Here is a 13983-nt window from a genome sequence, read left to right on the forward strand (position 1 = left end):
TACATTCAAAAAAAAAATTTGTGAATAAAAGTGAATATAGTGGTGGAGCTGGACTACTGTATACGATAAATATCACTACTGTACTGTAGTCATAGATTCGATTCCCATTGGTGTAAATACAGTAGCGTAGGACGGAGAAACAACATTTTAAAACCATTCCATCTATTCCATCTATAAAAGTGTATGAGATAAAAACAAAAAAAAAATAAGAAGAACACTATAAAATAGTACTAAATCAAACGATGTTCTTAACTTATTGGTGTTCCCAAAGGCGTACTGATGGATGATAGTACCGATAATAAATTATGTGGTGACATTTAATTGCTTTAGTGCTGTAATGAAAAATGGTTTCAGGAGTTACCTTCAGGAGTATGGAGATAAGATAATGGTTTTAATGAAAATTGTACTCACATTTTGTTTGTAGATAGAATTTATTAGTTTTTAATGAAATAATCCCGCATAGCAGGGTAGGTATGTATAACATAGTGTTAAGACATTTTGTACTTAACTTTTCACCCAATTTTAGAGATACTGCTTGTAGAGTGGCAAAACTTAACGCCGCATTATTTTTCATTAGAGCGAGGAAAAATTTTTACAGAAGTTATATTCTCTATACATTTATGTATGTATGTTCGTATGAGTAGATACCTAGCGGCAAACCTCAAGCCAGTCTGGATTTGAAATTGTATCGCCACCTTGAAAGGTTTCGCGTATCGCTTTCATTTTCCTATCAGCGGTTTTGTTTGCCTTTTTGCGATGTTTCAGTGCCGTGCTAAATTTAACTTTGTTGCTTCTTATTATTATAATATTGGGAAGTAAAGGAAAAGCAAAAGTAAGGTACCAGTTGTGATGCAGGGGCACACGTGTGTGACTGTAATAGCGACGGGTTGTGGATTCCATTCCCACTCGAGGACATGAAATATTTAATATTTTCATTTCTTCACTCTGGTCGTAGAAGGTGCTCGGGGCTCGGCGTTGAATTCCGCCACTCAACACACAATTCATCCAGAGTTCGCCCAACAGTGGAGAACAACTCTCAGCTTTTTCTTTGCTTATATATTTTCTAGGCTTATGATCTCGCTATATGCTGTTAATAATACATTCCCACAAATGTGAAATTTAAAAAATGCATTCAATTATTATGAATATTATATTCTACATTACAAACAACAAGCTGTATGTAGAGCCCTCATTACGTCCTAAATTGTTTTTACAGCGTAAAAAATCGTAATTGCGTACAGAATATGAAAATGAGCATTAAAAGTAGAATAGTAGCAATGGTACTTATAATATCGCGAGTTTTCCCTTTTTAATTTAATGAAATGTAATTTACATTTCATTAAACTACTTTACTTAAAAATAAAATATTTAATTAATTTACTAATATTTTAATTTCTTTGCTCTGTTGTCGAGGCATAGCGCGGCGTTGAATTCCGCCGCTCAACGTGCAATGCCTAAAGAATTGGGGAACGGAGTGCCTTAACACTAGGTTCCTTCTGCTTACCCTGGTTTTTTAATTATTTTAGTTTCCTGAAATTGAATCCATAACCCGTCGTGTTTACAGTCACACGCTTATGTCCTTACGTCGCGGCTGCCTTCTTATTATCTTTAAAATATTTCAATAGAAAATACAAGAAAAACTCATAATTATCCATATTAACAATATAAATCGTTCCAGTACATCGTATACGACAGCAGCATATGGCAGTCACCAGAATGTATTGCTACGTTTGGACACGCTCGGTCGACCGCCGAGTTCCACAGGATCTTACGCTACTATAGCGAGCCTACATAAATTTCCCTTTGGTAAGTTGTTTATATGTATATCTAATTGTAAGCACGACAGTTGTTGGTTCGATTCCCATTAAGGGAAATAAATAATGTTCATTATCTGGCTTTGGTATCACGACAAAGCGAGACGTTATATTCCAATAACGAACATTTCTTTGAAAATCGAGCGGTGCGTGGGAACAAGTGATATGAAGTTTGAAAAATATATAAAAATATATCTAATAGCCACCGTGGTACAGTGGTTGACTATTAACGCGATGCTTGTAGGTTTGGCCTCCGCTAGTTGTATTTTCATTTCACTAGATTAATACGGCTAAGGCATGCAATCTCTCAAATATGTTTATTTACAAAATATATGAGAAAAGTTATCTTTAAAAGAAAAACGATAAAACAAAGATATTTTAAATGCATTCTCATGAAAATTGTATAAAATCTTATTATTTAAAGATTTTTTGTTTCTACACAGGTAGCCGTAGGTCACCCTCCCCCTACGCGACTACGCACATCGGCGAGCACATCTACGCTAAGCCGGAGTCCCGCGTTTCTTATTACGCTGCATCTAACCTCACGCATGTTTCACAAGTAAGTAAAAGTGACTTAAAAAATTAAAAAAGATTTTTCAAATGAAGGGGGGAAGTTGGTATTAAAATGTTATTTTTGCTTTTCTAACTTTTCTGCTTAAAATATTAAACTACGTATATGTTATGACCAGAACATCACTCTATTCTCTGTTCTAATGAACAATTGCTTTTGACAATTTATTCATAGTAACGTGGCGTGGTAGGTAAATAATATACAAATTGAACTTTTATACATTTATATAGCACTATTATTTTTAATATCATGCTGTATCCCGCCATACCAGTGTAAGGATATGGAACTTGAGAACCTACTGTTAAGGCACTGCGTTCTCAATTTCCTCTATGATAATTTCACAAAAAAAAAAAAAAAATCATTTTGAGTTTTGCGTATTACTCGTACTTTTGTTATTCCAAATATAGTTTCTCTTACAACAATATGTGTTTTCACATATGATATTTAGGATGTTATCCTCTTAACGTCTTTTATTTTTCCTTGGTAACCACTGACCCAATTTTGGGCATTAACCTACAAACAATAAATCTCCCTAATACAACCTCTACTTATGTACTTACGACCACGAAAGTACAAAATTACGACTTCACCTTTAATAAATTAGCTTTAAATTACGACTGGGTGTCAGTTATATTATGAGAAATGATTGTAAAATCGCCTTACAAATTATAATTGTATGTTTATTAGTCGTTTTATAGTAAGATATTTCTGTAGTTTTGATACTTTCGTTCTAAAATGAACGAATTTTTTTATAAGCTTGTGTAAAATATAAAAAACTTTAACTTAAGTAAAATATAAGATAAATAAGCGGTGGTTAGTCAATATAATTATTTTGAGGCCAGTCGTAGCGCAAGAAGAAGCATGTCACTTTAAATATGACAGTACGATTCCCACTCGACGAAATGAAATATCTGGGGCCACGGCAGTGCCAGTGTCGCGACATGTGCATTTGTGGAATTTTAATTTATCACTAAAGATTGATTTCACGTTGCATTGTTAACGTTATTTGGTTGTTTATTTCAAGTTAAGGTTATTCAAGTTAAAGATCTTAGAGCGTTGATTGTTTGACATTTTTACATAAAAATTTTCAGCTGAATATTTTTAAGGGGATTTTTGCAAAATATTTTAGTAAGGACAAATTTGTTTTAAGAAAGTTCCTGCACTGATTGTCTCCTTTATGGAAATAAGAGCTAGTTTTAAACTTTTTCATCTTTTTTGGAATGGTTGAACTGCTCATAAAATGGGCCCTTTAACTCATTAAGGATCCAATTTAAACGTGCTGCACCCTTCAGGTGATACAAACGTAACGCAATTACTGATCTTCTTGGCCTCCAAGTTTTCAAAGTTCGTCTGGATAAGGCCTCCAATTCAAAATTAAAAATTATAAAACTTTAGAGTAAAAGAGAAATTTATAATTTAAGATCAAAGTAGAAGAAATTAATGTTAGTAAAATAACTTTTGAAGATACCCAATATTTTTTTGTTATTTTGCTATCTATCTAAATAATATATTAATATTTATATTATAGGTTCATAAAATAAATAGAGAGAGAGATAGAGAGTACACTTAAGGTCCCTGCTAGGTACCTAGATCGATGCCGTTCAAATTAATTAATGCTCAAGACTTTGGCTTTGTGCCTGAACGAGGAGCCTCCGTTATCTAACTAAATACAAACCACAAACAAGTCGACTGAAGTCCATGAGCCTTTTGCGGTTGCCAAACGCTGGTATTGTTAGACGATACAAGAGTACCAGCTTTGTTCCTTAATAGCTTACTGTTCCTTGGGAACTGAGTATTAGGTGCCTTGAGTTTTTGATATTTCTTTTGCTTTTCTTTCAGATAGAATATACTATTCTCTAAAATATATAACAGTCTTAATGTGAACAGACTGTAAACACGTTGGTTGTGGGTTCGATTTCCACTAAGAATTAAAGCTAAAAATAAATAAAAACTGTAGTAAATATTTATTATACTTATATTTATTATACTACTACTACATCAATAGTTATTTTTCCTTAATAAATAGATAATATTTATTTGACAAATAAATGTTTAATTTTATATCAAGGTACCGGAAACGGATTTTGTACGTTGGGCAAATAAAAATTCTTAAGACTCAGGACACTTCTAAAATACTATGTCACTTCTAGATCACCGATATCATAATCAAAAGTGATTATAAGCCTTGGCAAGGAACGGCATTTTTAATTTGCAGCCCTCTTTGTTCACGAATTTCATCGCGACGAGACGTTGGATCTTTAGGAAATATGAATTAGTGTCCTAGAGGCGAGGCGCTAACGAAGGTGGAAATCGTTATTAAGAATTCCTCTTTGACACCGCCTTCGGTTAAATCGCCTTGAGGAACTGTGCTCAGTAGAAATGTAATGTATTGACATATACATCTACTAAGTGTAACTCTATTTCAAAAGGTCCGTCGTCGCGTCGTGGCGCAGGGTCGTGGGTTGGAAGTGTCTTATTGGGGAACAGAGTATTTTAAAACTAGGTTTACAGGTTTCATCTGCCTACCTTGCTAGGTCGGTCAGTGAAAGATTCCAGTCAGTGAAAGGAGACTCCTCAAATAGTTATAGTATAATAAATAGTCTATCTTTTTTCTAAAATACCTTCTGCTTATATATTGCTCACTAGTATAGTAAAATAACGGTAAAGAAACACTGTTATTTTATATACATTTTTCAACAGCAAACAGTGACAAAAGACCGCATAACGGACCCGGCGGAGCAGCTACGATATCTGACCACGCCGAGGTCAAACATTCGTCTTGAAATATTAGTCCACGAGGGCACTTTTGGGAGAGTTTACAAAGGCGTCTTCAAGCGAGGAGATACGTATGAAGAGGTTTTAGTGAAAACTGTTTCAGGTAAAATATATTATTTTATTACTTTTTCAGTAGAATAGCTAGGTGGACAGAGAGAACCAAGGGACAAAATACGCCACGACCAAAAGCAACGCGGAGCTGTCTCCCAGAGCGAGGAAATGAAAATATTTCATACTGAAAAAATAGATTTCATTCACCCGAGTGGTAATCGGACCCACAATCGTGATGTTTACAGTTGTACGCTATAATCCGCAGCAGGGTAGGCAGAGGGAACCTAGTGTTAAGACACTCTGTTCCCCACTTTCTGCCGAATTCTGGATGCATTGCGTGTTAAGTGAGAGAACTCAACCCGTTTGTGCCCTTAGTTATTAATACTATTATAATTTCTATATATACATGTAAGTATATATTGTACTTAATTATTTTATAATTACTATGCTTAGAAGCTGCATCAGCGATGCAAGCAGCTTTGCTAGTCGCAGAAGGGCTAAGACTGTGTGGATTAGTGCATGGTAATGTACTGGCGCCGATGGCAGCCTGCGCGGAGGAAGCAAGGAAACCATTGCTTGTATACTGCTGCGTATCGCATTCGTCTAATTTAAAAAGGTAAATAATAATAATATTCATTGTAGTATGTTTTTTTATTACCAGTGTTTTTTTGGCTTTGATTGTTATTTTTTCTACTGTTTTCTCTACAAGTAGTTTTGAGAAAGAAATTACGCTTATGCTTATCGGAGGTCAAATAAAAAAGGATAATAAATACATATTTTTACTGGTATTATTAAATATTATTTATAAGCAAAATGTTTTTTAGATTTTATTTTTGTATAGACAAGTTGCGCGACACACTGAAAACTCTCTCTATATATAGTCTTCGCTTTTACTAATTTTACCCGCTACTATTTCTAGAAAATAAACCATAAATAAATTGTGAGATTGCGTAAATGTACATTACTAGTACAAACATTTGATTCACAATAACTCATAAAATGAACAGAAGAGAATAATGGTAGGCTATAATTATGACATAAATAATATATTAATTATACTTATTAAAAATATGCTTATCATATTAGGACACAATAAAATAGCAGTTAAATGTAATTGGGTACAATCAATTATTCGGTGGCGGTCGCTGCGGTCGGTGCTCGTCCCAAACAAATTCATTATAAACTAGATTTTGAACATTTCCAAATGTAATTGTCATTTTATTTAGCATTTGGATGTGCTAGTATTACTAGTATTACTGCAATCTATATATATAAAAGGACTTGTCCTCACTGACTGAGGTAAGACGCACGCACAGCCGTAACCGCTGTGCGTAGAAACGTCAAATTTGGACAGATGTTTACTTTCGTAATCTGGACATCCACTAAGAAGGGATTTTGAAAAATTTTAACCCTAAAAGGGTGAAATAGGGGTTGAAAGTTTGTATGGAAAATAATTTAAATCAGCACCGATTTTTATAAAATTTAAAATTTAGATTTTTAAAAGTATTTAATTGAACACGTGTTTCATCGTTTTCTATAATTCTCCCCCTAAGGGTGCAAATAAGGGGTTGAAAGTTTGTATAGATTTTTTTTAAATCGGCACCAATTTTTATAAAATTTGAAATTAAGACTCTTAAAAGTATTTAATTGAACACATGTTTCATTGTTTTCTAGAATTCTTTCCCTAAGGGTGCAAATAAGGGGTTGAAAGTTTGTATGGAGTAATCTTTAAAACGCCACCGATTATTATAAAATTTGAAATTCAGACTCTTAAAAATATTTAATTGAACATGTTTCACGGTTTTTTCAAATTTACCCCCTAAGGGTGCCAATAAGAGGTTGAAAGTTCGTATGGAAAAATCTTTAAATCGCCACCGAGTTAATAAAATTTGAAACTTAGACTCTTAAAAATATTTCATTGAACACGTGTTTCGTGGTTTATTAGAATTCACCCCTAAGCAATACGCAGGCGAAGCTGCGCGCGTCCGCTAGTATAATATATTACTTACTAGTTTGAAATAACGAAACGATTTAGTTTTTTTGTTTGTCTTAAAATATTTAACACTATTTACCTATTTGTAAGCTCATGAACTTTCCTTATGAAGCAAAATATTGATAACTAATTAATCCCCAAAAATATAATTTTTTTAGCTTCCCATTGTAAAGATTCCCCTGCCTATCCTGGTATTAGCAACCTACAGTGGAAAGTCATCCGTTCCCCAAACGGAGTATTTTAACGGAGTATTTTAACTACGCCTAGTTATTATGTCATTGCACTTTAAGTATGACGCGTCAAAAATAAATATCAGCTAAAATTTTAACTTTAAATTCTCCCATACAAAAATACAAAATTCAAACAAATTGTAAACGCCAGAGATATATCAAGAGTACCAGCGACATGAAACGTTAAAACGACGCGGAAGGCGGATAGACGTGTCTACTCACACATGCTGACTCGACGCGTCATTCATATCATTGTTTTGACTTCTGACGTTTAACACCTTTCGAAAGCAGTTAGTAACCCCGAACTAGTATTAAAGGAATTTAGTTTTTTAATTTACAAGTACATACATAATATTATTTAATGTGCAAAAAAATACTAATTGAAGATTCGATAACTATGGATTTTATTGCTATTTAAAAATATGTTCTTTAAGTTTTACGATGTATGCTGTACATTTGGTATGTTTGGTACGAAATTTAGTAGTGAGACATTCCGTTCCACACTTTCCGCATAATTTTTTAAACACTGTGTTGAAAAGCGAAACTAAGCGACGCCTAGTGTCCAGACACTCTTTTTAACAAATATATCATATAGATAATTTTTCAACTTAACTTAACTTACTATATATTTCCCAATAGATACTTAACATCATGTCGTCTCGGACACCAGGCGACCCCGGCGACGAGGGAACTGGTGGATTTAGGTGCACAAGCTGCTTGCGGTTTGGCGTACTTACATGTACAACGGTTGGTGCACGCTGATATTGCTGCTAGGAATTGCGTGTAAGTAATTAATTTAGATTAATTTTTAATGTTTTCTTCTGAGTTTGAGTTCCAATGAATTAGTTACCAAAAGAAAAATAAAATACTGATAAAAATTAATATAATTTAATAATTGATAGAGTCTGAGCTATAAATAGTTCCTTATGTATATATCAATTATCTTTTGTAGCTAAAGCTACTTAAATCTAACGGCTATGCAACTTATGGTAGTCGATGTTAGTATTGATTGGTTTTCCACATGTGTCCATTAACATCATTATTTGCAGCACTGCCAACCCACACAAGTTTATAGAGCGGTACTGAAACGAAACGAACACGTTTGCCCTATAGTGATAAGGCGAACCTTACAATTTTACACTTTATCCTGCACATAGCAAGGATAAGCAGAGGGAACCCGAATCTATCGTTAAGATACTCCGTTCCCATTCAGGCATCTCCGCTCCCCACTTTTCGCCAAATTCTGGAGTAATTGCGTGGTGAGTGGCGGCAGTCAAACGCCACGCTTGTTCCTATGCACCACGACTGACTCCAATATAGTATATATAGTATTCCCAATTTTTTTTCTACATAACAGAGTGGATGAGAAATTGAGACTGAAAGTGACAGACAACGGGTTATCTCGGGATTTGTTCCCGGACGACTACCACTGCCTAGGTGACAACGAAAACAGGCCGGTAAAGTGGATGGCGCCAGAGTCGCTGTTACAGAACCAATACACAACAGCGACCGATGTGGTAACTGTAGTCTATCTGTATTTACTACTTCTTTAAGAATTCATGTGTTTTCTAAATCTTGTAATTCTTCTGTTTTTTTTTTTTTAATTTTTTCTTAAAATTTGTATTTATTCATTATTTTCAATTTTATAATAAGAAAGATAAAGGGATACTAATAGTGTTTTTTGACAGTGGTCATTAGGAATAACACTTTGGGAGCTAGCGACATTAGGGGCGTCGCCTCTTGCAGAACTGGATGCAGCAGACGTTGGGGCCTTCCTCAACGGAGGTTACAGACCTTCTCAACCGCACAATTGTCCTGATGAATTGTAAGCATACCTATCATACCTATCATTCGAATGAAACATAGTATTTTATTTAAAAAATAATTTAGACAATGTGTTTGTTCCGAAGATATTGTTTGATGAAATTTAGTTTCAAATTACTTTGGTTATTATGATATTTAATAAATATATTTGAATAATATATAAATATTATTTCATATAGAAATGACATAAAAGGCATTGAGTTTTTCCACTCAACCGACAATGTCAAAAATGTAGGCAGACATGGTGGAATGGCATTTCCTGACACTAGGTTCCCTATGCATATCCTGCTATATGGCAGAGTGAAGCTAAAAAAAATATGATAATAAATATTATTCTACCAGGTACGGTCTTATGTCTTGGTGTTGGACTACATCGCCGCCAGCGCGTCCGACTGCGCCCCAACTATTAGCAGCACTTCATGATTTCAGACAAGCTCTCAGTACTTATATATAAAAATATATCTAATTTTCATTCTTCAACAAATCACTACTTTTCCACAAATATTTAGAAAACGAAGCGCACATTTAATCGATTATTTTTTCTTCTTGCTCATGATATTTATGTATGTCTTTCAGAATATGCCATTGTGCCTACCAAATAATTTGTGAAATGAGTTAGTTATTATTTTGCTACTTAATTACGGTTACCTCAAGTTATACCAAAATAGTAACGTGCTGAGTTTTAATTTATTTCATTATTAATAGAGGCATTGTGAAAATAACATATAAACATATAAATAAGTGAGGTAATTATATATTTTGTCCTTTTAGGAATTAACTGTTTTCTTAATAGCATAATATTAATATGAAATAAAAAAAAGAAAATACAGACTGTATTTTATAGAGCGTGATATGATGAAGTCTTAAGTACTTAGTCGATATATCTGTACGTTTTTTCTATAAGCTAGATAGGACTGAAAATTGTAAGTTACTAAGGATTCGTAGAATTCTCATAACCTTGAGAAATTTGAATGGTAAAGACATTTTATATTTTATAATTATAATTAAAATAGACATTGAAAAGCTAAATATCTAAGTCTCTGAGAATGACAGAGTCAATATTGAAATTAACGTAGAAACATTTATAAATGTACATAATATAATATTCCTATAAGTAAATAAATTAGATAAAAATAACGACGATACAATATGTATATACAAAGTCGATGCAAACGGAATTAATTTTCACATGTAACTTGACAGAGTTATTAATAAGTCTTATATTGGTGTATTAGAATAACAAGAAAATAATAATAAGTTAGGTTAGAGTTCCTGAGGACATATGTCCGTCCAGGCTGGCGAAAGGATTAACACCAAAACAGTAGTTAGTCACGGTTCAGATACTGAATTGGCTTTGATGGACTATTACATTTACTATCAGAAAGATCATATAAAATTAAACGAATTGAATAATTGAAAAATTAAAAATTATATTTCTCTTAAATTAAATGATACTTTAGAGCTCCCTAAAAATATAATAATTATTATATTCAGAATTGATCCATTGTAGTTAAGTAAGAGTATATTAGTCTCAAATGGCAGTTAATATGAAACCTTACAAATAACTGCTGGTAAAAATAATCCCTCGAAGCCACGTTTCAGTACAAACTGTGATCAAGATATAATTGTCTATTAACCACAAATTATAAAACATTATATAATACCTATTTATGTAAAAACCATAGAGAATGATGTAAATATTGGCACGTGTTTACTTGTAACACGAGTTAGAGGTAAGGAATGTCCACTTTACGGTGAATAAGTTATTTTAATAACAGTTATATATTATAAATATAAATAATAAAATATTAATTATACTGATGCAAATGAATTGATCATTTTAAACTCTTAAACTTAGAAAATAGATTAAAAAAGAAAATATTTGAGCTGAACAGGTTCTTCTATATTATAATACATACTATGAAAACTTAGTAAGTTGTGACATTATAATATACAGTAATTGATAATTTAAAAATGATTTTTCTTTTTAATCTATATTCAGAATTATTCAATTTTCTCGTTTCGTTTCTTCAAAGCTTAGCTATAACTTATTCACCTATTAAATATATATTTTATTTTATAATAAACTATTTTGTAGTTGTATGATGCTACTTGCGACTTGGTAGTGTTTTTCGATATCGAATTTATATATGCGTAGTTTTGTCATTTTCAACTTCTAAATATTGGAAATGAAAGCATTTTTGCAGTGTTATTTTTATGGTACGACATGCTCTTTTTTATCATACATGTGGCGGAACAAAAGCACTACGAAAAAATTTTCACTTAGGACAACTATAATTTTGATGTATACTATGTTTTTTTAAATATTATCACAATTTTACTATTGTTATAGATATACCATGCCAAAGATTTCATTCTTTACCCATGTGCAATAATACCGTAAGCTTTACTATCTTTTTATTTATTTTTATGCAATTATTAATGTATTTTGTTATATCCTGTTACGAATTTAAAATAGCACATTAATTTGTATTGCTCTTACCTATTAAGTTGATAACGCGGTTTTGGATAATACAGGGTGTTTAACTCTAGGCATTTCATGCGAATCTACAAAAGTTATTTGAAAATTAATTTGCGCTTTTCAGCGCTAGGTTATTATTATAATTATAATATAATCCTATTATGTACATGAAATAATACATAATATTAAAATAATATTTCAAAAGAAATACATACATGCACAAGTAGGCTTATTGTATGTAACATTCACGGCCTATGAGTGTTTCGTTCGTGGAATCGATGTTTACTATAAATAAAATACTTTCGTGTCTATTCTAAAGTCTACGTAATTTAATATATCGTATTCTAGATGCCATAGATCGCTAGAAGCTATCTATATTCTTAATTGTAATTAAAATAAGATACTGTTTTATAATATGTATTATGTATTTGTATAGTTATAAAATCAAAATCAATATAGTGTTCTCAGATATTTTTTTTTACTTTTACCTAGATAAAATAGTCATTTTAATAGTAAATAACAATATCAACTTAACTTGGCATTTTTGAAATTTGTCATTTTTCGATGCAGTTTTTAGTTCTTTATTATCATTCAAGAAAAAATACACGAATTATCTACATATTATTATTTCTTATAAAATCTTTTCATAGTACAGACAAGCGCTATATGCTACCTATTAATTATTATAATCCCTTAAATGTTAAATATAAGTAGGTTAAAAAGCCCCAAATTCTAATATATAAGACATTATTTATTATATTTTTGTGAAATATTATATTATATTTTATATGGTGCGTAATATTAGTTACATTGTTGTACGGTTTACTTTATTTATTTTGAAAATGCTTATTTTTGTATGTTTAATATTTTCAATAATTATTTATTTATAAAAGTGAAGTCGTAACTTTAATTGGTAATTTATATTTTGTTTATATTTAATTTGTCTTAATAAAATAGAAATCTGTTTAGCTCTCGCCGAGTCCTGAAAAGCTAGAAGCGTTTAAAAGATTACAAAAATTGCTTTAATATCAAAATAATGTTAACATATTGCGTTAAGAACGTCATCTAATTTATTTACTATAGAATATATTTGTTTTTAATTTTAAACAAGGTTTTTTTGGACTTTTCAATCAAAATATTAATATCCAGATTTCACATACATAATATATGTATTTTTTTTTGATTGAATAAAGTGGAAATTGAAGTGTCCTAACACTAACTAATTTCTTTCCGTCCATCGCGCTTGTGGGTTGTGTGACGCTGAAGAAATGCATTTATTATATTGTTTACCATTATGCCGTATCCCGCGAATTTCATTTCATTACAGCTAAATTCTGGAGGTATTGAATGTTGAGTGGAGGACCTCTAAGCCGCGCCTTTGCTCGTCAGCAGAGCGAAATAAAAATATTAAATATTTCTTTCCCATGAATGGCAATCGAATCCACAACCGTCGCGTTTACATTCGCCCCCTAGTGCCACGCAGCCCCATAATGTATGGGAGTAACAAATATCTTCTCCACGAGAGCTAAATTGATTTCTCAGGAATATTGTAAAAATGAGTGAATTATAAACGTGTCGTACGACAATGAGTGCCAGATGAATGTGATTGCATTACATGTTATGTGTCTAGTTAGTATAAGTGGATGTACGCAATGGCTTCTGTGAAATAAAAGGAAGATGTTATTTTACAATATACTTGAAGTTTTATTTATTCCCATATTATATTAAATTCAATATTTAACATACAGGATGTTCCAAAAATTCTAATGCAACTAAATTCTAGACACGAACATCAAAAAGTAAGCAGCTCTCTAAAATAGAGCAGTTTTGGAAAATAAATTTCACCATGTAAAATTCGTATAAACTTGCATATGAAAAAAAATAAAACGTCGCGCAGTACGGCGACTGACGAGTGTAGTCACGTACGTATATTCTTCTAAAATTTTACCAGAGATCAGTTTGAGTTCGTAGTAAATGGGGATATTTTCATTTCTTTGCTCTGGTGACGAGGCAAAAAAAGCACGGTGTTAAATTCCGCCACTTAACACGCAATGACCCAAGAATTTGGCGGAAACTAGTCAACGGAAGTGTCTGAATGGGGAACGGAGTATCTAAACACTAGGTTCCCTTTGCCTACCATATTATAAACGGGATACAACGTAAAATTAAAAAGAAACAAAAAAAATCATACCATAATGGCGCAGTAGAACAGGATCTGACTGATAACACGATTAATTGTGGGT

General features: G+C 32.2%; 1 protein-coding gene across 1 annotated transcript in view; it reads left to right on the forward strand.

Annotated features, from left to right (window-relative positions):
• The window catches only part of LOC146535914 (tyrosine-protein kinase Dnt-like), a 53119-nt gene extending 39684 nt beyond the window's left edge, over positions 1 to 13435 (forward strand). The window contains exons 6-13 of the mRNA XM_085191200.1: positions 1679 to 1806; positions 2258 to 2373; positions 5086 to 5263; positions 5665 to 5827; positions 8074 to 8217; positions 8792 to 8951; positions 9123 to 9259; positions 9601 to 13435. Of these exons, the coding sequence (XP_085047326.1) occupies positions 1679 to 1806; positions 2258 to 2373; positions 5086 to 5263; positions 5665 to 5827; positions 8074 to 8217; positions 8792 to 8951; positions 9123 to 9259; positions 9601 to 9712 (1138 nt within the window). The 3' untranslated portion in view covers positions 9713 to 13435. The remainder of the gene's footprint in view (positions 1 to 1678; positions 1807 to 2257; positions 2374 to 5085; positions 5264 to 5664; positions 5828 to 8073; positions 8218 to 8791; positions 8952 to 9122; positions 9260 to 9600) is intronic.
• The last annotated feature ends 548 nt before the right edge of the window (positions 13436 to 13983 follow it).

This window comes from Heliconius melpomene, chromosome 10 (genome assembly GCF_056956725.1).
Source record: "Heliconius melpomene rosina isolate 202511_hmr_F chromosome 10, ASM5695672v1, whole genome shotgun sequence".
NCBI lineage: Eukaryota > Metazoa > Arthropoda > Insecta > Lepidoptera > Nymphalidae > Heliconius > Heliconius melpomene.